Consider the following 27,911-nt stretch of genomic DNA (forward strand, 5'->3'; position numbering starts at 1 on the left):
GAGAGTTCTGCGGTGGGTTGCACATTTTCTGAAGAGACCATGCTAGTATCTTTGAAAGATTTCCTTTTCCTTGGTTTTTGTCTTGAGCTCATGGTCATGAAAGATGTTGACTCTATCCATGGGATTATGAGGGGCTGGTTTCCCCTGACACTTTATACTCTGCTGTTTCACGGGCTGTGCAGGCATCATTGCCTTTGTATAATGCTTAGTTTAACATTTTTATTTGATGTAATTTGATACGGTTCATTTGATGGGGATTGTTCAAATGAGCTGCTGGTTTTTTCTTTCTTTTTTTTTTCCTTCCTCTTCTCCTCCCCTCCTTGTTTCTAATGTTGTATCTGTTTAAGAAAGGCCATAGGTTGGCTTCAGGACAGATGTCGGGTAACGCTCTATTTGTCAAAACATCAAGTGACTTCATTGAAAGCTGTGTGCCCCCCGCCTGAGTGATATTAAAATAACCAATGCCACAGTAAGTCCCCTCCAGCCAGTGGTTGCCTTCGTATTTTACACAAGTGCTTTAGTGAGCAGAATAAATGAGCTTGTTTTGTGAGAGATGTCTGCATGCTTCTTACCCTGGATGATAAAATTAGTTTTTTATAGCACATAAATATGTATAATGATGAACCCTTGCATACAAGGTTCTTATGAAGTGCTTTTACTGCTGTGCCCTGAAGGAAACACCAAGACCATTTGCAAGTACAGTAGGGCTGGCAGTCGTTAAAGGTTTCAATTTTCCTTTGGAAGGCTTGGGACTTGGGGTGAGCCTTGAATTAATTCACTGCTCAAATTCTGTTCAGATGAGATTTTACTGCACGTCTCTGTATCCCAGGCTTCAGTGGTGTGAGAAGAATGCAGTTTTATTTCGAAATTTCTCTCTCTCTTTTTTTTTTGAGATAAAGCTTTTTAGGAACAGAAGTGTCATCCAGAAGAAAGCAGGTGAACAAATGCAAATTTTTGCTCATTGAATGAAAAAGTGCATTTCTAGGAGGAAGACGGAAGAGTCTGGTGTGGCTTCAGGTTTTTCTTTTGGCCAGGGAAAGAGACCAGATACGCAGTGCTGTTCTTTATGCAGACTTGCCGTGACTTTAGAAATCCTTCCAGATCATTCAGGTCTGGCTCTGTGTGTCCAGGTCTGACATCACCTAAGACACGCTCTTGTATTCAGGCCCCTGTAGGTCTCCCCCAACTTGGGATGTGCCAATTTGCTGGTTTCCTGAGGGCGATCACAGTGTGTGGGGCCGGTGTGCCTAGGAAGCCCAATGCCCTGACACCCCAGGGTAGCAGCTCCTTTTGCACTGCAAATGTGGGAATGTCCTTTTCACTTCACACAGCTCGGCCTTGCTTGCTGCCTATCATTCCTATTGCCTTGAAATTTCACCCTACCCAAGGCTCTTGCTCACACGGCAGCCTCATGTTGCGTGTCTGGGCTCTGCTGTCATTCAGCCAGCCCTTAGAGCATTCCCCGCCCCCAAAAAATGTTTCTGGAAGCTTGTATCGTAAGCTCTTGCTTCACTTCTACCCACTAGGGGCTTGGGTGGTGATTGAAGAATAAAAAGCTGACTTTTCCCTGACTTGTCTCTGCTTCTGCTGGGACTCCAGCCTCGCCATTTCACATCAAGGCTTTGGAAACAGCTCAGGTTAAAAGCCACATGTGAGACGCACCCAGCAGAAGGTGGTGGGGGGCATTAGTGTAGAGCTGGTAGTGAGAGGCTTTGGGTCTGTATCCTGTCTCTCTGCTTCTTTGCTGACCAAAAGTAACCCACTGAACTTGGAAAAACCTGCTTTCTCGAAAGTTCCTGGTACGATGAGGCTAGTACTTATCTACCTGTCCTGCAGACACCAGAGGGTCAAAGAAGCTGAACATATAATGATAAATATTGTTATTTTAATCAGGAACTTCATACTTAAAAAAATATGTATCTAGGTATATATATATATATATATCTATATCTATATCTATATCTATATATGATACCTATCTATAGGTATACACACACACACACACACACACACACACCCATATATGCACTCTTTTCTGATTGAAACAAAATACCCACTCGTAATTCCCCTAGCCGCCACCCCCCCACAAAATCCCTTCATTTTATTTTATTTTTTTAAGATTTTATTTATTTGATAGAGAGAGATCACAAGTAGGCAGAGAGGCAGGCAGAGAGAGAGGGGGAAGCAGGCTCCCTGCTGAGCAGGGAGCCCAATGCAGGGCTCAATTGCAGGACCCTGAGATCATGACCTGAGCCGAAGGCAGAGACTTTAACCCACTGAGCCACCCAGGCATCCCCAAATCCCTTCATTTTAATGAATGCCCTAGCAGTGTGTTTTCTCTATCTGTTTCATTTACTAATTAACATCAATATAATCCATTTACTGATTGAGAGTATATTAGTTCTATAATTTTGTAACTTAGAAAAAGGCAATAGTAAAATTTTGAAAGACGTTAAAACTAGTGGCCAGCGTCATGTGGGGTGGTGTTCAGTGGTTTGTCGGGTGGCTATCGCATGATCCACTTAAAACCTAACCTTTGTGGTTGGACCGCTGGTCCGTAAGCACTTCCCCGCACTACAAATGGGCATGACCATTTTTTGCTAGTTGCTTTTTTAAAAAGTGACCATTGACACACCACTCTGATTCACTTTCTTTCTCTACCTTCGAACATAGCACCGGAAGGCATGCTGCTGTGAGAACAGAATTAAGTATTTTCTTTCATTTCCGAGTAGAATCACTGATAACATACATATATGTGATAATGCAGAATCTTAAAGAACTGTAAGGATCTTTTCCGTTCCCAGAGATCTGAGCCTCTCGTGAGCAGTGTTCCTGAATCACCTTTGGGACTTACTGGGTGTGCATTTTTGAATATCACTTTTGCCTTCTTTGTTTTTTAAGCTTAGCTGCATAAAATGGGTTAACACTGGCATCCTTGTGCAATCGGTTCTTATTCGCTAGACAACTGGGGGATGGTTCAGATAAGGCACAGTCCAAGGCAAGCTGTTGTGTCACCAGAGAATGACCTTTGATCTAAGTGTAGTTCTTAGAACAGCCCCGTGTGCTTTGTGGTTGCCAGAATCAGTGTCTGAAACTTGCTGGTAAGGTCAGACAGTTCTCACCTGATAAGGTGAGAGGTGTTTTCATTAGTGTCGTAGGTGTTATTCACGCAAGGGTTTGCTGGTCTCTGGTGCTGCATTAGTGCTGCAGTTTAACGTGTGATGCTAGAGGTGATCATTTGTGACCAATTCCCAGAGCCAGGTTGGACTTTGGCAATGAGTTGCCAAAAGAGTGGTATTAGTAATCTTTTTTCTCTGTCTTCTTAAAAACGAGAACAAAAGTGGTCAGCAGTGATTTCGCCCAATTTATCTCTTGCAGAGAAGCTAATTGCTTGCCACAGTTGAGCTCCTGGTTTCAGGGAGCAGTAGAAGACTTCACTTATTGCTTCCTGGATTCTGAGGTAGTCTTTGCTATTTGGATAATTTTGTGTTCTTCTAAGCCAGACTCATTCAGTGTAAACAAATCATTAAGACTAATGCTTTTTGGGGAAGTTGGCACAACATCTTGGTCATTATTATGCAGGTTGATTAATGAATCGTTATTAACGGCAGCACAACATTGAACATACTCTTTTCACGTTCTGCTCACTCTCTGATTCTCAGTCCCCAGAGTGTCTGAGTCCCCACATCTCAGGTAAGGCCTGGGAATCTGCATTTCTAACAGGTTCCCCGGTGGTGCCGATGTTGTTGATCTGGGCCTTTTGATAAGGGCTCAAGAGTCTGGGCTCCTAAGAAGTTTTCTATCTGGGATGGAATTCTTCAGTGGCCAGCAAGCCTTCTCACACAGTCTAGGCCACAGTGTCATGCTGCCCAGGTCTGGAAAGGACATTGGCAGGTGGCTTTTTGTGAGTGCCACGCAGCATATGGGAGATAAAGGCACTGTGCACAGCTCATGCTGGGGAGCTACCCATTCAAGACGCTGACCTGATGTTACCCAGTCCGATGAGCTCAAGGGTTTGCTGTGCTTTACTGTTGGATCTTTCCAGACATGTTCGGTAACGGAGATTAACAGCATCATCAGTCATATGGTTGTAGAAACTAAAAACCTGATTGATGCCCAAAAGGGTAAACTTTGTTTCGCGGTGTCTAGAATGTGAACTGGAATTTATGGTTTCTTAGGCGAGATTCTTGGTGTAAAATTGGCAACTGTATCAAATACAAGTTTAAATCTTCATCTTCGACAGAGTTAGTGTCAACCCTTTTAGCCAATAAGCGCTGAAATAATACTTCATCAAGAAGGCTGGCGGGAAGGTGGCAAGACTCCCACCCTGTCACGTCGCCACTGAATCAGGGCCATCTGGGATCTTTACTACAACAGAAATACCATTTGGTGCAAGTATTGGTCCACATGTCTCTAAAAACTGCAGTTGAAGGCTTGTGCAAAAGCACGCTTCCGTACCTTTCTCCCGTGTGTTTCCAGCCTCCCTGCTTGCCCAGATCGTTCCCTCTTGGGTGCGGGTGGACATTGTCGCACAGATGATCCCTGTGTGAGGTCTTTGATCAGAACCTCTCAGGGAGGTGTCGGCCTTCTGACAGCCAGTCTGTAGGAGGCATGCATATAACAAAATGCGACTTTGCTTCAGAAGGGCAGGGATGTGCCCAGAGCTGCGGCTTCCAGACAGCCCTGGCCCTGGGGTGGGAAGCCAATGGGGAGTTGACTTTGGTTCCGTTCCAGTGACGCCCAGCTACAACTTTAGGGTCGGTTTCCCAATTGCAGGGCTTTCTCCAGAGGCGCAGGCTGCCAAGTCACACACAGAGTTGGTCTGCGTGTTCCCCCAGGGCTCAGGACTATTCATTTCTCTCTAAAGCCCAGACATGGAGGCATTGGGGAGGAGTGAGCAGTGCTATTAATAATTTATTTGAAAGGGGTTTCTATTTAGTGAAAGCGTTGAGCAAGCAAAGAAGATAGTGTGGAATTAACTAACTTTAAAAGAAAAAATCTATTGAGTCTTTTAGCTAAGAACAGATTTTTACTTATTTTGGTCAGTGGTGAAATTCAGATGAAATCTTAGAAAACAAATTGTCTGTGTGTTGGGCGCCAAAAGATACCCTTCAAAAAAAGTTTCGAGACACTTGATATGGTGAGTTCAGTTGGGGAGTTCTTCTTTTATTTTTTTAATTTTTTTAAAAAGATTTTATTTATTTATTTGACAGAGAGAGAGATGACAAGCAGGCAGAGAGGCAGGCAGAGAGAGAGAGGGAAGCAGGCTCCCCGCCGAGCAGAGAGCCCGATGCGGGGCTCGATCCCAGAACCCTGAGATCATGACCTGAGCTGAAGGCAGCGGCTTAATCCACTGAGCCACCCAGGCGCCCGGGAGTTCTCCTTTTAAAAGTGTAATTCTTTTTTTTTTTTTTTAAAGATTTTATTTATTTATTTGACAGAGAGATCACAAGTAGGCAGAGAGGCAAACAGAGAGAGAGGAGGGGAGGCAGGCTCCCTGCTCAGCAGGGAGCCCAATGTGGGGCTTGATCCCAGGACCCTGGGATCATGATCTGAGCTGAAGGCAGAGGTTTTAACCCACTGAGCCACCCAGCCACCCCCAAAAGTGTAATTCTTAGTGCTGTTTATAAGACAACAGATTTTCTCAGTTTACTAGTGAGGTCCCATGATTTTAGAAATAAAACTGTATTTTAAAAAGAAATCAAGCAGTTGCGTCCTTGGACATGTGATTTTACCTTATATCGCTCTGCCCGTGGCAGGTGAGATAGTGCACAGGACACACAAGATTGATTTAACGGGCATGTTTAGTTGTGCGTCTCTGAGGGTATCTGTGTTTCCCCTGGACCTCTCCGTTCTGGTGGCCTTTCTTTTCTTTCTTTATTTTTAAAAATTATGTATTTGAGAGGGAGAGAGGAAGGGAGAGAGCAAGCACGCATCAGCAGGGTGAGGGGCAGAAGGAGAGCGAGAATCTCAGGCAGACTCTGCGGAGCCTGGCTCTGGGCTCGATCTCCCATCCCTGACATCATGCTCTGAGTCGAAACCAAGACTTGGGTGCTTAATCAAGTGAGCCACCCAGGTGGCCCTATTTTCTTTTTTTCAGTTTAAAAAGTAATAGTAAGAGGAATTTTAAAAAACAAAGCTCAGTTTTCCAAAATCTTTGGCTTTTTTTTTGGTTTTAATGGGGATGGAGGGGTATTTTTATTTCTTAGTTTAATGAGAAATATTTTACAAAACTGTATTTGTAGTATAAAATTTGGGACTTTTAAAAAAGTTTTTATTTAAATTCCAGTTAACCTATAGTATAACACTAGTTTCGGGCGTACAGTAGAGTGACTCACCTTTCATGTCTCACCCAGTGCCTGTCACAAGTGAGCTCCTTAATGCCCGGCCCCCCTGTCCCCCTTCCTCCCCCTTCCCCCCCATCCATGTGTTCTCTAGAGTTAAGAGTCTGTTTCTTGGTTTGTGTCTCTCTCTCATTTTCCTTCACTCGCGTGTTTTGTTTCTTAAATTCCACATATAAGTTAAATCATACGGTATTTGTCTTTCTCTGACTGGCTTATTTCGCTTACCATAATACACTCTAGCTCCATTTATGCCGTTCCAAATGGCAAGATTTCATTCTTTTTTATGGCTGAGTAATACTCCACTGTGTATATGTATGTGTGTGTGTGTATACATATATGTGTGTATGTGTGTGTGTGTGTGTGTGTGTGTGTGTGTACACATACACCAGATCTTCTTTATCCACGCCTCTGTTAATGGACATTTGGGCTCTCTCCATAACTTGGCTATCATGGATAATGCTGCTATAAACATCGGGGTGCATGAACCCCTTCGAATTAGTAGTTTTGGAGTTTTGGGGTAAATACCTAGTAGTGCCAGATCATAGGGCAGTGCTGTTTTTAACTTTTTGAGGCACCTCCATACTGTTCCCCAGAGTGGCTGCGCCCGTTTGCATTCCCACGAGAGAGCTAGAGAGTATTATGCTAAATGAGGTCAGTAAGAGAAAGACAAACACCATATGATTTCACCTGTATGTGGAGTTTAAGAAACAAGCAGCTTAGGGGAGAAAAAGAGAGGCAAACTAATAAACACATTCTTTTTTTTTTTTTTTTTAAGATTTTATTTATTTATTTGACAGAGAGAGATCACAAGTAGATGGAGAGGCAGGCAGAGAGAGAGAGAGAGAGAGAAGGAAGCAGGCTCCCTGCTGAGCAGAGAGCCTGATGTGGGACTCGATCCCAGGACCCTGAGACCATGACCTGAGCCGAAGGCAACGGCTTTAACCCACTGAGCCACCCAGGCACCCTAATAAACACATTCTTAACTCTAGAGAACAAACTGATGGTCACCAGAGTGGGGGCAGGCAGAGGGGGCGGGTGGGTGAAACGGGATGGGGGTTAAGGGGTGCACTGGTGATGAGCACTGGGTGATGTGTGGAAGTGCTGAACCACTAAATTGTACACCCGAAACCAATATAACACTGTATGTTAACTAACTGGAATTTAAATAAAAACTAAAAAAAAAAAAAAGAAAAAAAGATTCCAATATCACTTTTACAGAAGTAGAACAAAAATCCTAAAATACTTTGAAGTTTTCATAGTTAACTTGGATTGTTTAATGCTCCTTTTTTTTTTAAGATTTTATTTATTTATTTGACAGAGATCACAAGTAGGCAGAGAGGCAGACAGAGAGAGAGAGAGAGAGAGGAGGAAGCAGGCTCCCTGCTGAGCAGAGAGCCGGATACAGGGCTCAATCCCAGGACCCTGAGATCATGACCCAAGCCAAAGGCAGAGGCTTTAACCCTCTGAGCCACCCAGGCGCCCCTGTGTAATGCTCTTTTGAGATGATGAACTATAATTTACTGCCCGCCCCAGCCCCTGATCATCTTACTGAATCTTGAGGTCCATTTTGATTTGGGGGGGGGGGGATTTGACGGTATAGCAATGAACTTGTCGATTCAGCTTTTATTCCTCTGTTGAGGTTAGGGTAAAAAAATTAAATTATTTTTATAGTGCTCGATATGTTCCATTAACTTTTAAATTAAGGGTTTTTATTTACTTGGTTTTTAGAATTGGGGGACAGTCTCTAAATTTACTAAATGGAAAATTGAAAATTTTGTGAAGCATCAAAAGGGTGAGCCTTCTCACCCAGGAATAACTTCACAGGTTCTGGTTGGCAGTAGTAGTTGTAGCTGTCATTGCTGAGAAACTCCCTGGTGCTGGGTGCTCTGTAGGTCTTAGTGTCTTCTGGCATCACCAGTATTAATGATTGAATTGGGTACAATGGATCCCAGAACCAGAATAGTATGCTTGAGCGTAAATTAGTGAACTAAAAATAAAATTGGTTTCTTAGCCTTAGGATTTGGTTGATTAAATTGTAGGCCAGGCAACAATTCTTAAACCACAGAGTACCATGACTTCGTTTTTTTCTGGCATTAACCGAACACTGTTATTTACGCTGATGATTCCATTTGTAAACTAGAGCATGCCCTGCTTGGCTTCTGAGTGCCTGGTAATAATGTGCCTTAATTGTGGGTCAGTGAAGCCAAACTAATTGCTTGTTGGGCTCTTACTACCATTTTAATTTGCTGTATAATGCAGTCTCTACGAGAAACGTACTCTGTATTGTCATCTGAGTAAAACGTATTAAAATCATCTTGCAAACAACAGAATGCCTGATACTTTGTCCATAATCTTGCAAATTAAAAAAAATAAAATTGAATGGCATTACAGAGTTGTAATTTACACGTCCTCCTTTTTAAGAGCTTCTGTAGCTTTTTCTTTGGAGGGTATACAAAAAGTGACTGATGTATGTTTTATATTAGTGCAATAGCTTTCTTTACCAAACATTGTTTTGTTTTGTGCTTCTAATATGTTTTAAAAGACAGTAATAGCATGAGCTTCTGAGATGGTCACTTATTTCAGACTGTGTAATTCACCCAATGAGATTGGTATTTATCCGGTGACTTTCCACTTCAGTTTAAAAAAAAAAAAGGTGTCTGTGCTATCATTCTCAGCTCACAAAACAGCAATCATAGGGGTTCCCTTTATAATTTGTGGGAACAGTTCAGAAGTCAGAAAGATGGTTAGTATTCTGTAACATTTGTTTTCTCTCTGTCTCCCTTGACTAATGAGCAGACCTGAAGAAGACTTTCTTTTGACTCTGATTACTAATTTCATTCATTTAGCTCATGTTTATTGAGTAGCTGTTGAGTGCCAGGAACTTTTGTAGGTTTTCAGAATACCAAAGATTGTTGTTGTTGTTTTTTTTTTTTTTCCTGTTTATAACATTTAGTTCTCTAGAAAAAGATCTTTGTGGAGAATCGTAAGAGCTTTTTCAAATGATTTCAGGAATGGAGTGATATAAATAAGAACCATCAGTAAAGAATTTAATAGATGCCTGTATCAGGTTTTTAATAGAAATTTGCCCATCGCCTGTTTTTCTTTCCTTTGTGTAGGTTATTTCTTATGAGAGTCATGGATATCCCCTATCTAAACTTGGAAGGCCCAGACTGTGAGTGAATTTTTATTTTCTCATGGCATCTGCACATTGAAGTGTGTGGTCTGGAAGGGATAACAAGAAAAGTATTACTGAAGAAAGAGCTTCATTCACTTAAAAACAGGCAGTGATTTTGTGGTTGATATGAATAGTATGCTTAAGTTAATGGTACCCTTGGGTCTTGATTAACTCATCTCTTTACTTATATTTTCCAGTTTATGCATGAGTTGAATTTTAAAAGAATATATATCTTCTCTTCATTAGTTCGTTTTCACTCGAACTCTAAATTCATAATTTCCAATAAATATGCATAACAAATTTTGAGATGGCTAGCTCTGTCAGTAACCATAAGTTCTCTAGTTTCTGGCTATTTGCATATATATATGTACGTATATACATATATAATATAACATATATATTATATATATATAATATATATTTGGTGGGTTTTGGGGTTTTTTTCCTCTCTTTTTCATTGAAAATCTTGGAAGGCCTGTCTGGGAGGTGATTGCTGCTGCTGCTTTGAATTATTTCCTATTTTCTCCTCCTCGCTGTCCCACTCTTTTCCATTACTTTCTTTCTAGCCTTGGTTTATTTGCCTTAAAATCCATGCCAGAGGGGTATAGAAACAGGTGAGCCGTGCCTGTTGGTAACAGCCATCGCCGTGATAAGCGGACCACACAAGTGTCTCCCCCCTCCCCCTGAGATCAGACATCTGTTTTGATGCACTCCTCTTGCAACAGTTCTGCAAGCTAAATATCATCGTTTCCGATACATAGCTATGAGTGGCTAGAGCGGTTGGGTCTCTTGCTCGGAGATGCAATTCAGTGGCAGGTCTGAGATTAGAACATGAGACTGTGACTTAGGACTGCCCCGCTCCTTAAACTCAGTCCATTGGATTTGGATGGTGCGCTGAATAAACACGTGGACCACTAGAGTAATAGCAGAAAGTTAAGTGTTTCATGAAATGTCTTCAACAAAGCAGCCTTTCTGCCCCTCCCCACCTTGAAATAATTTTCATGAGAACTTCATGAGCAAAGATGGTCCATGTAGAATTGTCAGGGTTCAACCCGTTGTGGGTTCTATAAAGTATCAGAGCCCCAGTGGAAGCTAACTCGAAATACATTGAGAGGTTTCGTTTCGTAATCATGAGTCATTCCTAGCAATTCCTCAAGTTAGCTGGGGGATAGTTTCATTAAAGAACCCCTGGTGTATTGTTCACTTTTCGGTTGTCAACCTCTTATCCAAAATTTGTCCCATAGTGCAACCGAAACGGGATCATGTTCTCCATGTGACCTTCCCCAAAGAGTGGAAAACCAGCGACCTTTACCAACTTTTCAGTGCCTTTGGTAAGTAACTCTTAAGTCCTTATGTGGTTTTGGGATTTTGCTATGTTTTTGGTCTGTCCGGGTGGCGATAGGTATACTGAATGACAGCTTCACCTTGGACGAATGAATATTACTGTGCAAGGATTTAGTTTCACTCATGGAATGTTTCAGGGTTTGGTATGTTGGTATCTTTGTACTAACATGATGTGAAGAACTTTCGACAGCACCCCACACTGGAGTGCTGTTATTACTCCACGGAAACCAGGATACTAGTACTATGACTGCCCTTACTGCCGACCATGGAAAATAGACCTAGGCTGAGGATAAATCGTTTTTAAGATAAAATTCGGAGAGAAGATTTTTTTTCATAAGGGCAGGCGGTCACTGCTTGACATTGACTAGTCCAAGCAGAGGAACGCAGATGTTTGAGAGGACCAAGAGATGAGTTATGTATGCGGTAGGGCAGTTCTTCTAATTCCTTTTTATCAGGTCAGGTGATAGGTTGAGATGAACCATCTTCTGATTAGCGTTTATAAAGTCTTTCAGACTATAAGTCTTCAGCAGTCCCTGTTTATTTTAACAAATGAAGTACTCAAGCTGTTCTCTTTAGAAATTCTTGGAGAAAGTAAAGGCAGCACAAACAGCCAATAATAAGACTATTTAGTAAATGTTTATGGGCCGCCTCAACAGGCTAGTATGTAGCCATTTAAAAAATATTTGAAGAGTTTATTAAAAGATGGTAAAGTGTTTTTGTTTTAACATTTAGTGTAAAAAGCAGAAACAAAGTAGAGTTCCTGTATAACTGATTTTTTTTTAATTCTTTGTATAGAAATCAGACTGAAAGGAAGCCTCATGCTATTATCACTGATTGTTTTAGATAGGTTTTTTTTTTTCTTCCTCTCTATGCTTTTTTGTATTTTTATTTTTTAGGGAGGGAGGGAAAGAGAGACAGAGAGAGAAAGAAAGAGGAGGGGAGGGGCAGCGGGAGAGGAAGAGACTATTAAGGAGACTTTGTGTCCAGCTCAGAGCCTGGCGAGGGGCTCAATCTCATGGCCCTGAGATAATGACCTGAGCCGAAATCAAGAACTTAACCCACTGAGCTATCCAGGTGCCCCAACTTTTCTGTATTTTCTAAAATAAGCATATATTTATTAGCTTTTATAAGTAAAACACTTTACAGACAATTTTTAGAAAAGTAAGTGAGGGGCGCCTGGGTGGCTCAGTGGGTTAAGCTGCTGCCTTCGGCTCAGGTCATGATCTCAGGGTCCTGGGATCGAGTCCCTCATCGGGCTCTCTGCTCAGCAGGGAGCCTGCTTCCTCCTCTCTCTCTCTCTGCCTGCCTCTCTGCCTACTTGTGATCTCTCTCTGTCGAATAAATAAATAAAATCTTTAAAAAAAAAAAAAAGAAAAGTAAGTGAAAGTGGGTATGTTTCAGGAAAGTTATCCTGGTCTTTGCAGACAGTCTCAACAACTTTTGAAATTCTAATCCTGCTTTTTAATTTAAATACAGATCTAGAGATGCAGTTGAATTTCACAGCTCATTTCTTTTGAGAGCTTTTGATGTTGTTGCTGTTTTTTTTCTCATTTTGTATTATTAAGTTCTTACCCTTATGTAGTCAGCCTTTAATTGGCTAAATTAAGTAGGATGCTCTGAATAGAATTTTGTTTTCATTTTAATTAAAAAGAATCAGTTGTATGATATCAGACAAGTAGCCTCTCTGTTCCTTTGTGTCCTCATTGGTGACAATGACGATGATGATGGCAATACCGCTTACTACATAAGCATTTCATGAGGATTAAATGAGCTGATTCATGAAGGCATTTAGAATAGTATGTGGCACATAGTAACTTTTTAGGGCACATTCACTGTTACTATATATCTAAAACACACAAGGTAGAGGAGTGACTTTTGTAATGGAGAAAGTCATTATGGCACCTTGCTGTGCAGCAGGAATTGAGTTATTATCTTGTGACAATGAGACAGCAGTTTGTAAGCATTCGTAGCCTTGGAAATCTTTTTAGGAATTGAAACATTTTTTCACTAATAAATTCCATTGATGTTTACCCATTTTTTTTTAAAAGATTTTATTTAGTTATTTGACAGACAAAGATCACAAGTAGGCAGAGAACTAGGCAGAGAGGAGGAAACAGAAGCAGGCTCCCCGCCGAGCAGAGCAGGCTCCCCCAACAGGGGGCTCGGTCCCAGGACCTCAAGATCATGACCCAAGCCGAAGGCAGAGGCTTTAACCCACTGAGCCACCCAGGCGCCCCTGTTTACCCATTTTTAATAATGCCAGTCTTCCCGTGTTTTTTCAAGAAGAGCAGTAGTCAAACAATTAGGCGTCTGCTTTCCCTTTGGTTTTCTGCCCCACCACCCACTCCTTCCCATGCTCTGTTCTGTTCTGTCTGCAGCTTGTTAGCCTTGCTTGAGGATTTGTCCCTTCATGTGAAAATCGTTCTGTTTCACTAGACTGCTTTCTGCCCTTCTCAGTGGCTTTTCTGTTTCAGCCCATCTTAGTTTTCTCTCTTTGCTGCCTTCTTTTCCTTTGTCCTCTTCTGCTGCCTATTTTCCTCACCTGGCCTTGACATCAATGTGGAATTTTTCGTACTTTTTGCTGCATTGATTCCTTTTATGTTTCTCGTTCATGATTTTAAGAGTTTGTGTCTCTAAAAATTTAGAAAGATGTGTTTTTAGAAGATTTATCTATTTATTTGAGCGAGAGAGTAGGAGTGTGCGAACAGGAAGGGGCAGAGGGAGAGAATGTCCAAGCAGACTCCCACTGAGTGCAAAGCCCAGTCATTGTGGGGCTCAGCATGGGGCTCACGACCCATGAGATCAGGGCCTGAACCGAAACCAAGAGTTGGATGCTTAACTGACTGAGCCACCCAAGCACCCCTGTTGTGATCTTGATAGGAAAGAAATTGCCAGCTCTGGCACGAGATTGGGCTGAAATATCAAGTGCCCCAGGATTTAATCCAGAAGGATCTTTCTTTTATTTTTAAAACACATTTTTAAAGCTTCTTTAAAGCTTTATGCTTAATGCTGAGATTTTGATCAAATTTTAAACCAGCACCTCATCTCTGTTTAAATTTGACACATATTCTGAAATACATCAGATGTGCAGATGAAGTCTGATAGTGATATACTTGGTCAGATGTTCCCTTTATTTTTATTTCAACACTGCAGGTAACATTCAGATATCCTGGATCGATGACACATCAGCCTTTGTTTCTCTCAGCCAGCCCGAACAAGTACAGATTGGTAAGTGCTTTGGACATTTGCTTTGTGTATTAATTAAAGTGGGAGCTCGCCCTTTTATACTGTGAGTTCGCTCAGCTGATTCACAGGCATTGCTGCCTGCTGTGTTTAGAGCTGTCTCTAAAATAAAGGAGAAAATTAGTGAGTATCATGTGTAGGTGAGGAAAAAAGACAAATTTATTAATTCATTAGATACACTATGTAATATGTTTCTTCACTTACCTCTTTTCTGTTCCCGTCTCATTGCACTCAAGTTGCAGGTTTGCTTTGAGAATTAGAAATAGCAAATTGAGGGGCACCTGGGTGGCTCCGTGGGTTAAAGCCTCTGCCTTCAGCTCAGGTCATGATCCCGGGGTCCTGGGATCAAGCCCCAAGTTGGGCTCTCTGCTCAGCGGGGAGCCTGCTTCCTCCTCTCTCTCTCCTGCCTCTCTGCCTACTTGTGATCTCTGTCTGTCAAATAAATAAATAAAAATCTTTAAAAAAACAAAAAAAGGAAAGAAAGAAATAGCAAATTGAGAGGAATGGGGAACACCAGAAGGTGATACCTGTATCCACCGTTCACTCATCTCCACGCTTCTCCCATTTACTTAGAAGTTTGTGGGGTCTATTCATTTCATTACACTTATATCGAATACTTGTTTTACAAATAAATAAACTGGGATATGTTATTTGCTTTTAAAATAGGATGGTAAAGGGATGCCTGGGTAGCTCAGTCGGTTAAGCGGCTACCTTCAGCTCAGGTCATGATCCCAGTGTCCTGGGATCGAGTCCCACATCGGGCTCCTTGCTCCGCGGGGAGCCTGCTTCTCCCTCTGCCTCTGCCTGCTACTCTGCCTGCTTGTGCTCTCTTTCTCTCTCACTCTAACTAATAAATAAATAAGAGCTTTAAAAAAAATAAATAGGATGGTAGAAAGATGGAGCACCACATGTCTTACTGGACCCTGCGTACTTTTGTCATTAACCATCTCAAAATGTTCTATTTCCTTAGGTTGAAAAGTTACTGAATAAAATATGTGATGTTCAGCCACTTATTCAAATAGATTTCAAGTTTCTCTGGTACTTAATAGTGTAGGAGGGATAACATTGTAAAGTGATATGTCTAATTTTTTTAAAGATTTTATTCATTTATTTGTGAGCGAGCAAGATAGCATGAGTGAGGGGGGAGGGGCACAAGGAGAGGGAGAAGCAGACTCCCCACTGGCCAGCGAGCCCAACACCAGGGCTCGAGCCCAGTTTCAGGTCATGGAACCATGACCTGAGCCATTGGCAGATGCTTAACCGACTGAGGCACCCAGGAGCCCCTTAATTTTTTTCTTTTTATTATTATTATTAGTATCACATACTAAATCTTTTTATTATGTATTATCTTTTTATTAGTAGTAGTAGTATAACATACTAAAATTATGTAATTCTGAGAATGTAAGTATATGAGTAATTATATATGAAAGCTTCCACATATATACACATTCAGATCAGAGTATTTTGGTGTTTGTTCTTAATTCTGTGACCATTGCAGGAATATAGGCTGTGTTGTGGTGAAAAGCTTAAGCTCTGGAATCATGCTGCTATACTACATAGTTGTGTGACCTTGGGCAGGTTATTTAACCTAGAGATGCTTCTGCTTATCTCTGCAACTGAGGATGATAGTACTTACTGGGATTATTATTAGAATTACATGAGATTATATATATATAATCTAGTCTAGTTTGGTCTAGTTTGAACTTTTATGATGGTTACTTAATAGTGGATTTCAGCGTGAGATATACTTTGGGGAGGACATGACACCAAGAATTGGTGTTACGTGAGTGATGTCTCTAGTTAAATGTTTCATTATCTGCTTATTTCTCTGATCCACTCCCCTACGATCCTTGGAAAGACCGATGAGATGGCACCCAGAGGGACTGATTATTACAGAGCCAACAATAACTTCAGGGAGGGGCAAGGGACTCTGCGACCAAGAGCTCGGCAAGAGGCCCTGTGGCCAGCCGCAAGGGCACAGAACTGGAACTCCTGGCTGGAGGTCCAGTCCCACCTCCTCCACTCAGCCTCACCCTTTGGCCTTCCTGCTGGTCACACGTGGGTGGCATTGAAACTCTGCCTTGGGTTGGAAGGAGATGGCATGGGCCTGGAAGCCAGACTGCCCCGGGGCCTAAGCTCGCCTCCACCACCTGCCCACCGTGTGCCTTCTGACAGATTACGTAAACTATCCAAGCCACAGGCTTCTGGCTGAGAGGTGGAGGCGGTGATGGTTACTTTGTGAAATGCAGTCGGGAACGTTAAGTGCCCAGCAGGGAGCTGGCCCTTCACAAGCAGGGGCTTGACAAATGCTAGGGCCTCCAGGCTCCTGTACAAATGAGAGTGTGTAAAAGTGCTTGGAAACCTGTACGACCCTAGCTGGTGGTGCCTGCTTGCATGTCCGAGTATAATTCTGTGTTGATGTGTGTGGGTGTGGGGGTCATTGCTTCTTTTCATGTTGCTGCCAGACCACATTCACTGTCCTGTGACGATAGCTCCCTCACTTGGAACCGAAAGGCTCCTTACCCGTAGTTTCCAGCTCAGTGTCTCACTCCGTGACACCTGAAATCCGGGAGCTGCACTGCAGAATCACGTTGCCACAGGGGCCCTGCCGTGTGATTGTTGGCCTGCATGTGACATTCCCCTGAAGGCGTGATTGAGTCCATCATATTCCCCCCTGACTCCTTCTCTAGTGCGGGGAAGGCAGCCTGGCTGGAGTGGGTAGCATGGCAAAGAGGCTGGGATGAAATCGTGACCTTTCTACCTTTTTCCTCCGAGATGAAATAGATGACTCTTGTCTCCCGATACGATACATGCAGCATTACTGGTCAAGTCTGAGTTTCCGCCGTCATCGCTTACACAAAAGTCACTTCTTTTTTTTTTTTGGAGAGCGAGAGCGTATACCTCTGGGGGTGGGTGGAGTGGAGGGGCAGAAGGAGAGGGAGAAGCAGACTCCCCGCTGAGCCCCGGCTCATGACCTGAGCCAAAGGCAGATGCTTAACCGACGGAGCCACCCAGGCACCCCCAAAAGACAACTGTGTGTATAAATCCCTGGCCATTTGTGCGTGCTGTGCCTGTGACCCTACTTCTCTTTGCCTTATGCCACCTTAGATTTCTGCCCTCCTCTTCCCTTAGAGCTGGGCGCCGTCCCACTTCCCTCCCCATCTCAGCTTACACACTCATTTCTCTGGTTGTGCCCCCCCCACCGGTTCCCTGTGCAGGGGATTGGGTCCCATTTTCTTTGCTGTCCTGACGTCCTTTGCCAACACACCCTGTTTGCCTCTCTTCCCTGGTAGACTGTAAACTCTCTGAGAGCAGGGGCCAGACGTCTAGCTCACGGGTGTGTTCTCAGTGCTCCGAGTAGCGGCTGACACGAGCGAGGACGGTAAATGTTCACTGAAATGAGTAAGTCATAGTCAAGGTTGTTAGGACTTAGAAACGCTTTCATGTATAGGATGAATATATCTGATGTCTTTGGTCTTTTGCCGTGATTTCTAAAATTTTGCAGATGTTTCATTGAAAGACAGTGGAAAATCTGTTTTTTTTTGTTTTTTTTTTTTTTTAAGATTTTTTTTTTTTTTTTTGAAGGAAGGGGTCACAAGTAGGGCGGGGGGGGGGGGGGGGGGGGGGGGGGGGGGGAAGCAGGCTTCCCGCGGAGCAGGGAGCCCGACTCGGGGCTCGATCCCAGGACCCTGAGATCATGACCCGAGCCGAAGGCAGCAGCCCAAACCACTGAGCCACCCAGGCGCCCCGGAAAATCTGTTTTTGATAGTGGTAATTCTAATGACGAGAGAGACCCTGCATATCTAAAGTGCTACAAACCTTATTAATGTTCTCTTAAACAAATTACTTATTCATTTCAGTGACGAAGGGCCTGTTAGATCAATAATGTAACACTGGAAAAATCATTAAGTGCCTATTTATATAGGAGCTTGTAATGGCTTCTTTGGCGCTGTTACAGACTAATTTTTGATTTACATGTAAGTACCTGACACCTGTCTTTGTCTTTTGATAGTACTAAGTTTAATCAAGATTTTTTAAAAACCACTTTCAGAATCTTGAATAGGAAAGTTCTCTTTTTCTAGGGAACCTTGCTATACTATTAAAACCCTTCTCTGAAACTGATCATACAGTTTATGTTAAGTTAAATTTAAATAAAAAATTTAATTTAAAATAAAACTTCTGCTTAGTGCCATTTGGTTTGCTGGTTTCTTTGTTTGCCAAGGCTGAGGCGAGAGCTCCTGTGGCCTTGGGGTGTTCAGATGGTGATAGCCCATACCAGCCATGCATTCAGCATTGTTCCCTTGTAACCTTTCAGATAAGATAGTACATGACCATGGAGAACATCACCTAGTCTCACTGTTTGAGAATTTTCCTCAAAGTAGCGAAGTAAGAATCACCTTTTTTTTTTTTAAGATTTTATTTATTTATTTGACAGAGAGAGAGATCACAAGTAGGCAGAGGTGGGCAGAAAGGGGGAAAGCAGGCTTCCCGCTGAGCAGAGAGCCCAATGTGGGGCTCGCTCCCGGGACCCCAGGATCACGACCTGAGCCAAAGGCAGACACTTAACTAGCTGACTCACCCAGGTGTCCAAGAAATCATCTCTAAGGGTCACATCTGCATAGCTCCTTCATTTTTAAGATTTGTATTCCTAACTTAGCTTTATTAAATAGGAGAGGGGCCCCAGCAATATTTTTTAGAAGTCAGAGGACCTTCTAGTCATACTCTCAATGTTTAGTCATTGAGTGTTTTAGAGTGTCCTAAATGTATTAGAAATTTTCATATGAATAGCTCGAGAAAAATAACCTTTTCATTTCTTTTGAAAGCTGGAAATTGCAGCATACTACCAGAGTTTTAAAAAAGCAGAGATTGATAGAGGCACTTCAGAAGAGGTAGAAACCTGACAATTATTTTGTAAAGGCAGCACAAATTCAGGTAGTTGTAGAAATTCCCAATAATGCTGCCTGAGGAACCTGTTCAGGACGATGTGTGGGCACGGAGGGAGCGACGTGCTTCACTTCAGTCTAGGGTACGGTGCTGTGCTTGTGTTTATATTAAATTGTACTTTTAGAAGCACAGCTTTTATTCGTGCTGAACAGATGAGTATTAAGTTGTGGTTATGACTCAAGGCGATTGTTCAGCGCTGTTTTGTTAAAAGTGCTTACAACTTTAAACTTTATCTGTGCATTTTTCCGTTTGATGTCTGCAGAATTTGTAGTGATAACTGCTTACTTCACATGTGATACTGGTTATTTGTGTTCTCATTTTTCCTTCATCACAGTAGTTGGGAGTTACTGATATTTTAAATTTAATTTTATTTATTTATTTATATGAGAAAGAGAGAGAGCCCACCCGTGAGCATCCACAAATGGGGGAGGGACAGAGGGGAGGGAGAACCAGACTCCCTGCTGAGCAGGGAGCCCGCTGTGGGGGGTCGATCCCAGGACCCCAGGATCATGATCTGAGCTGAAGGCGGGCGCTTTACCAACTGAGCCACCCAGGCGCCCCTGTGGGTTACTGATTTTGATGGTCTTTGTAAAGAACCAGCTTTTGGTTTGGTTCATTTTCTGTATTGTTTGTTTTTGTTCATTTATTGGGTTTCCGCTTTTTTTTTTCTTTTTCCCTTTCTTTTTTTGAAAAATGTTTATTTATTTTAGCAAGAAAGAGAGAGAGTGCTTATGAGCATAGGGAATGGGAGAGAGAATCTCCGGCAGACTTTACAGTGAGCCTGGAGCCCGATACAGGCGGGATTTCACAACCCTGAGATCCTGACCTGAGCCGAAACCAAGAGTCGGCTGTTGAACTCACTGCGCCATCCAGGCATCGCCCCCCCCACCCTGCCTTTTTTTAAGTTTATTTAACTCTGTACCCAACGTGGAGCCCAAACTCACAACCCCAAAATGAAAAGGTACACAGTGTACTTCTCCAGCTGAGCCAGTCATGCACACCCCCTTTCCTTCCTTTTATTTGCTTTGGGTTTACTTCGCCTTTCTTCTTCCCACTTCTAGAGGTAGAACCATCCGTGATTGATTTTTAAAATTTTTTCCAGGGGTGCCCAAGTGACTCAGTTGGCTAAGAGTCCTGCTCTTGATGATCTGCGCTCAGTTCTTGATCTCACAGTCGTGAGTTCAAGCCCCATGTGGGGTTCCACACTTAGCATGGAGTCAGCTTAAAAAAAAAAATTCTTTGTAGAATTTTTTATCCTGGGCCTTCTAGAGATTGCCCCTGGGTCAGTACAGCTTAGCACTCAGTCTCTGATTGGTCAAGTGTGTACTTAAACACCTTGAGCCCATGAAGCTTCCACCTCTTTCCAGCTGGGAAGACATTCAGCATTCTAACAGTTGGCAAGTCTTCCCCATTTCTTTTTCTTTTTTTTTTTTTTTTTAAAGATTTTATTTGACAGAGAGAGATCACAAGTAGATGGAGAGGCAGGCAGAGAGAGAGAGAGAGAGAGAGAGGGAAGCAGACTCCCTGCTGAGCAGAGAGCCCGATGCGGGACTCGATCCCAGGACCCTGAGATCATGACCTGAGCCGAAGGCAGAGGCTTAACCCACTGAGCCACCCAGGGGCCCCAAGTCTTCCCCATTTCTTACTTTCAGTTGTACCTTCTCGTCTCTGGTGCACCAGCACTCCCGGCCAACTAGTGTTCTGGATGTAGCCAGGACTCTTCCTACTCATTGATTTTCACCTTTTTTTTTTTTGTTTGTTTCTCATACAAACATTTAAAGCTGCAAATTATTCTTTAAGCACTGCTGTAGGTGCATCCCACAAATTACATGTTGTAATTCCATTATTGCTAAGTTAGATACCCAGGCACCCCTGGCCTTTTTGTGTTTTTTGTTTCCGCCTCCTTTTCTTTCCTAGTACTGTCAACTTACCTGTGTGTGTGTGTGTGTGTGTGTGTGTGTATGGTGATTATTTACATGCTTTTGTCATTTTAAAGCTCGTTCTTTGTTCCGTCTGTTTTTCATTTTTCTCTCTCCTGTCCTCTTTTGGATTATTTGAAATTTTTAAAGAATCCCATTTTAATTTCTCTCTTGCCTTTTTAATGCCATCTCCTTGCAATATTTTTTAGTGGTTGCTTTAGAAATTTTAACAACCGTCTGTAACTTTTCACAGTCTACTTAGAGTTCATATTATACCACTTGACATACAATGGGGAAACCTAGGATGCATATAAGGCCATTTATTCCGATCCCCATTGGTTTTCATGCTGTATTGGCATATATGTAATATGTGCATACCTGATAAATCCTACGAAGTGGTGTTATAATTTTGTTCTAAACAGTCCTGTGTATTTTAGGAGATTAAAAGGCTGAATTCTTTTCTCCTTACCCTGACATTTTTCATTTTAGGTATTGTCTTCATTCATTCCTGAAGACCCAAGTTTCTTTTGAGTATCATCTCACTTCAGCCTACAGAGCTTCCATCAGTATTTATTACAGTGCTGGAGTGGTGGCAGGCTGATTGTCTTAGTTGTCCTTTATCTGAAATATGTCTTTATTTTGCCGTTATCCATGTAGGATGTTTTAGCTGGCTAAATAGAATTCTGGATTTCTCTCTTAGCATTTTAAAGATGTTCCTCTAGGGGCGCCTGGGTGGCTCAGTGGGTTAAGCCGCTGCCTTCGGCTCAGGTCATGATCTCAGGGTCCTGGGATCGAGTCCCACATCGGGCTCTCTCCTCTGCAGAGAGCCTGCTTCCCTTCCTCTCTCTCTGCCTGCCTCTGCCTACTTGTGATCTCTCTCTGTCAAATAAATAAATAAAATCTTTAAAAAAAAAAAAAAGATGTTCCTCTATCTTCTGGTCTGCATGGTTTCTCATGAGAAGTCTACAGTCATTTGCCTCCTTGTTGCCATAGAGAAATGTGGGTATTCAAGATTTTTCTCTTTGTCGTTGGATCATTGGTTTTCAGCAATTCCACTATGATGGACTTTGGCATGGCTTTCTTTGTAATTGTCCTCTTGGGGTTGACAGAACTTCTTGAATCTGTACATTTAATTAAAAAAAATTTTTTTAAGATTTTATATATATTTTTTAAAGTAATCTCTTCACCCATCATGGGGTTCAAATTCACAACCAAGATCAAAAGTCAGATGTTCTATGGACTGAGCTGTTTTCACATTTCATGCCAGGCACCCCTTGAATCTGTAAATTTATGTCTTTCACCAGATTAGAAAGTTTTGAGACATTACTCAAATATATTTTTCCTGTCCTGTATTCTCTTGCCTCTTGTCCTGGGGGCTCCAGTTACCTATATGTAGGAGATCTTTTTTCTTTCTTTTTTTGAAAATAAAGATTTTATTTATTTATTTGTTTTTTACCTCAGTGAACATAGTTAGAATCGCCTGTTTAAAGTCTTTGTCTAATAATTCCCACATCTGCATTACCAAGGTGTTGGCACCTGTTGATCACTTTTGTCTTGAGACTGCGTCCTGTTCTCTTGGCTCTTCATGTGTCAAATAACTTGGGGTTGTTTCCTGGACGTTGTGAATGTTCTTTTGTGGACACCCTGCAATCACTTCTATTCCCGCAGAAGAGTGTTAGTATTTTTGTTTAAGTTTTAGCAAGCATTTAACTTACTTAAACTCAGACTGCAAACTCTTGCATGTCTGCAGTGGGAGGGGGCTCAGATCAGAGCTCAGACTGCTTTTGGTCTGCCATGGGCACGGTTAAGTAAAGGGTCACCCAGACACATGGGCTGAGTCTATGCACCAAATTCAGAGTTGCCATTTTCTGGTTTCTTCTGTCCTAGGATTCCTTTCCCACTCTGTTGCCACTGGTTGCCTCATGCTTCTGGTTCCTTCTACCAGAAAGACATAGGACTTTTACAGTTGTTGCCCCATGCCCCTGTCACTTCAGTTTCCCCTTAGGGCATAGTCACACAAAAAGACCCTAGGAAATTTACTTCATGTCAGCTTGCTTCCTCCAGTTTTTTGTTTTTTTTTTTTTACTTATTTATTTGACAGATGACAAGTAGGCAGAGAGATAGACGGGGGCAGGGGGTGGGCAGACTCCCTGCTGAGCAGAGAGCCTGAAGCGGGGCTTGATCCCAGGACCCCAAGATCACGACCTGAGCTGAGACAGGTTTAACCCACTGAGCCACCCAGGTACCCCAGCTTCCTCCAATTTTTAACTCCTTTGCAAAATATACCTGTTTCTGTCCATATTTCAGAGTCCTCAGATACTTGTTTTTGTTTTCATTTTTGCATCCCTCCCCCCCCCAGAGCTTATAGTTATTATCAACAGAAAAGTTGACCTGTTAGCTTATCTTTCCAATCCTGGAGGCAGAACAGCTTTACCTGTGCTTTCCAGTTGTGGCTCTTACAGTATCTGCTTTTGATGTAACACTTCTGCCATATTATAGCATGCTTAAACTACCTCTTTCTGTTCATTAAATAACATTTTAAGAAAATATCATGTTTAATGCATTAAAAACCAAACCATGTGACTTACCTCTTTTAGCCAATTAAAATTGACTTCAGTTTCAGTTCCTTTTGGGTAGGCATACATAGCAATAGACAAAATCCAGACCAAGCATTTGATATCTTTGTTTCTATTTGTGGTCTTTTTCATAGTTCCCTAGTGCATTACTGTATATTTATCTTTGTCAAAGAGGAAATGTACAAAACACTCGAGAAAGAACCAAAAATGAATGTTTTTTTCCTTTCATGTTTATTTTCCTAATCTTAAACCTTGCATAGTGTTGGTTTACAAAAATTACCTTGATTATAAATATAGCAATGGATAAATGAGTTCAACTGTGACAGGACTTTATAGGGGTTCTATGAAATAAGCTTGTTTTAGAGGAAGGGGCTGATAACTTACTTGTGTGTTTAAATGATACAGGATTTTCATGCCATAAGTGCTGCATCCTGGAAACAATGTATTTGTTCTTATATACACAAGGTTTTTATAGTAGTGGCTTATTGATAAGGAAAATAATTATTAATGAAACATGTAAATGTCTGTGTTTTGTGTATGTATCTTTTGATGAAAACTTAAAGCAGCTGACTTTTTTCTTTTTTTTTTTTAAACTCCTCTAAGTCACTTAATCCACAAAAAGCACTGTGGAAAATTTTAACAGTATTAAGAGCCTTCTTGTTTTCCTAATTCCCCTGTGTGTTTTATCTTGAGAATTAGCAGTGTTACACATCTGTCCTATGAAATCTGTATCAGGCAGATTTTTTTGAGAATAACAATAACTTGGACTCCCCCTAATTAGTGTTCTTTAGAGCATGAGCTGGTATGAGAATGGGGCAGAAAGCTTCCTGACTTCAGATACGGCTTCCCATGTTCTTAATGTAATTACCACCGCTAAAGCAGCAGTGACAAAATGAGTTCTGTGGCAGTGAGAACCTAGCCAGGAAAAAGAAATGGAGGTTCAGTTGGTTAAGCCTCTGCCTTCAGCTCAGGTCTAGATCTCAGGGTCCTGGGATCAAGTCCTGCATCTGGCTCTCTGCTCAGCAGGAAGTCTGCTCCCCCCCACCCCACTGTTTGCCTGCCTCTTTGCCTACTTGTGATCTCTCTCTCTGTCACATAAGTAAATAAAATCTTAAAAAAGAAAAAGAAATGGCGTGTTTGTGCTCTGGAGGCTGACCTTTTGTGTTCCGTTAATTTGTTTCTGGTCCAGGGCGTTGGGTTTGATGTTTGTGTTCTAGAGGCTGTGTTTTCTGGATCTAAGAATGTCAGCTTTGTGTTGCACTGTCAGAATATTCAGCAGATCTGTCATATTTAATTGTTGTATCATTCATAGCAAACTGCTCATGTTCTGTTCTCCTGCCCCCAGATTTAGACTAAATCAAGTTCATTATTGAAAATGTGATACTTGAAAATATGAAGAAAACAATTCAATCATGGTCTCACAACCTAGACATCAATATTAGTAGTATTTTGACTCATATTTCTTTTTTATTTGTTTTATTTTGTAGAGATGAGTATTTTCATGACTTTTTTTTTAAAGATTGTATTTGTTTATTTGACAGAGAGATCACAGGTAGGTAGAGAGGCAGGCGGGGGGCCGGTGAGGGAAGCAGCCCCCCCCCCCCAGCTGAGCAGGGAGCCAGATGCGGGGCTTGATCCCAGGACCCCGAGATCATGACCCAAGCTGAATGCAAAGACTCAACCCACTGAGCCACCCATGACTTTTTAATATCAGTTGGAATCTGACTTCAGATGCATTTTTGGATATGATTTTTTAGTTAATATTAGGTCATGAGCATTTCTCGTGCTGTCACACGGTTTTCTGGGAGAGTTTTCTTTTAATGGATGCATTGCATTTATATCCGTTTGGGATGACAAGAGTTTATTATTTCAAATTCTTTTTTTTTTTACATTTAAAAAAAAGATTTTATTTATTTGACAGCGAGAGAGTACAAGCAGGAGGGAGGGGAAGAGGGAGAGGGAGAAACAGGCCTCCAGCTGAGCAGGGCACCCCACCCCCCTGCCTCCCCCAACATGGGGCTCCATCCCAGGACCCTGGGATCAACCTGAGCCAACGTCAGACACTTAACTGGTTGAGCCACCCAGGCGCCCTGAATTCCTTAAAGAGCATCTGTGTACCTTACTTAGTCTTTGTATCTTTCATTTTTAAAAAAAAAATTCTGAAGAAGCAAAATCATTAGATTCAAATAATCTTGAAAAAAAAACTAAAAACAACTTATTTTTTTCTTATTAAACAGTGATGATTTATTTTTGTTACTAGAAAAATTTTAAACTACAGAAAACTAAAAATATTATCCCATGCCCCTCTCTTTACTAATGAAGATAATTGCAGTAATATTGGAGGTTTACCTTTCTGTTGTGGTATTTAAGTATATATTTCATCTAAGCTAATGTATACTTTGTATATTGTTTTACGGTTCTTTTAACAGTTCTCTTTGTGGACATTTAATTTAAGCAGTTTTAGGACTCTTGATTCCGGTTCCAAAATAAGCTTTTATTTATTCTTCTGATTGAGCTTTAGAATCATTTGTTAGCGTCACTCAGAAAGCCCCCTGAGATTTTTCACTGATGTTTTAACAAATTAATTATATTGGCACCTTTACATAGACATACTGAATCTGTATGACCACAAATATATGTGTCTCCATGTGCACTCAGATAATCTTGTGTATCCTGGAATGCAGTGGTAGGTTTGATTGCTGATATTTTCATTGTGTATACTGTTTAGGGTTATGCAGAACACTCTGGAAAGCAAGGACCATTGTGCCTGATTTAGTACCACAGTCGTAGTTCGCTCTCGGTAAATTTTTGGAATGTGGGTGGCAGTGGGAGACTGAAGGCTGAGCTGGATCTGCCTGATTGCTTCCAGGCCCCTGATGACTAACTTTTGAGGGCTCAGTGTAAACGTTATGTCTCTGATTCTTATTCTGGAGGCTTCCAGGGCCATTTGATGTCGTTTCTGTCACCGGAAAGAGTGAACTGGCTGATTAAGTAGGTTAGCTGTGTCTGTCTTCACACGCTTGCCTTGTTTCCTCATCCACGATTCTGTGTTTTACAATCTGTTTTTAAGAATGAAATAAATCAGGGTGCCTGGGTGGCTCGGTGGGTTAAAGCCTCTGCCTTCGGCTCAGGTCATGATCCCAGGGTCCTGGGATCGAGCCCTGCATTGGGCTCTGCTCCGCGCGGAGCCTGCTTCCTCCTCTCTCTGCCTGCCTCTCTGCTTACTTGTGATCTCCCTCTGTCAAATAAATAAATAAAAATCTTTAAAAAATAAAAATAAATAAAAATTTTAAAAAAAGAATGAAATAAATCGGGGCGCCTCGGTGGCTCAGCGGGTTAAGCCTATACCTTTGGCTCAGGTCATGATCTCAGGGTCCTGGGATGGAGCCCCGCATTGGACTCTGCTCAGTGGGGAGCCTGCTTCCCCCTCTCTCTCTGCCTGCCTCTCTGCCTACTTGTGAGCTCTGTCTGTCAAATAAACAAATAAAATCTTTAAAAAAAAAAAAAAAGAAAGAAATCTGGTTTGAGCAAATTGGAAGTAGTAGAAGTGAAATGATTTGGGGGTTCTCAGTGGCTAATTAGAAATAATATTTTGTTACTAAAAACATTACCAGTGAATCTCTTGGGGTGGTGGGATTATAGGTAGTTTTAGTTTATTGTGCCCCCCCCCATTTATTTATTTAGTTAGTTAGTTTGTAGAGTGACAGGTATTACCTAGGGGTTAAAGTATTTAAATTTAAGATGAAAACGTTATTACTTGCTTTTTTGTATGTGCAAGAGCAGAGCAAAAGAAAATGTCTTGCCTTTGAAACTTCTTTTATGACTGACTGTGGTTATTTTGCGGTATCTTATCTCTAATCATGAAATTCCTGGAATTCGTTTCTTTGGATTTTCCTTCTTCAACTTCTTGGTTTAAATCTCCTGTTTCTGAAAGGGTGAATTTGAACAGTTTTGAAACATGCTCTTTAATGATAAGATTTCCAGCGCTGGGTACTTTTGCAACCTGCCCTCTTTTGTCCTGGAAAGAAGCCCAAATATCACTTTAGTAACAGGATGGATGTCACTTTGTTAAGTTTAGCAAAAATGCCAGAAAATGCTAGACCACCGGAGTGTTGGGTAACTTATAATTGATGGTTGTGGTGACCCTAGCACTTCAGATGATGATTTTGCCTGAACTTCTACACCCCACGTCAGTATATCTAGGCATTACTTGGCATTTTTCATGTCGGAGGATTATAAAAAGCAAACATTGCTTAAAATAACTTAGAACAAATCACACTGCCTAACTAGTGGGATTGCCCTTTGTCCTCCCACGTTAATTGGAGAAATGCAGGAAACTGATTTGTTTTCCCGTTGCATCAAATGC

The 27,911-nt window shown here is 41.8% G+C and overlaps 1 protein-coding gene across 2 annotated transcripts in view; it reads left to right on the forward strand.

Annotated features, from left to right (window-relative positions):
• The window catches only part of PARN (poly(A)-specific ribonuclease), a 156,941-nt gene that overhangs the window by 44,963 nt on the left and 84,067 nt on the right, over positions 1-27,911 (forward strand). For both annotated transcript variants that reach the window (XM_059415283.1, XM_059415284.1), the window contains exons 19-21: positions 9,461-9,516; positions 10,764-10,850; positions 14,017-14,091. In XM_059415283.1, coding sequence (XP_059271266.1) covers positions 9,461-9,516; positions 10,764-10,850; positions 14,017-14,091 — 218 coding nt within the window. The remainder of the gene's footprint in view (positions 1-9,460; positions 9,517-10,763; positions 10,851-14,016; positions 14,092-27,911) is intronic.

Source organism: Mustela nigripes, chromosome 11 (genome assembly GCF_022355385.1).
Source record: "Mustela nigripes isolate SB6536 chromosome 11, MUSNIG.SB6536, whole genome shotgun sequence".
In the NCBI taxonomy this organism is placed as follows: domain Eukaryota; kingdom Metazoa; phylum Chordata; class Mammalia; order Carnivora; family Mustelidae; genus Mustela; species Mustela nigripes.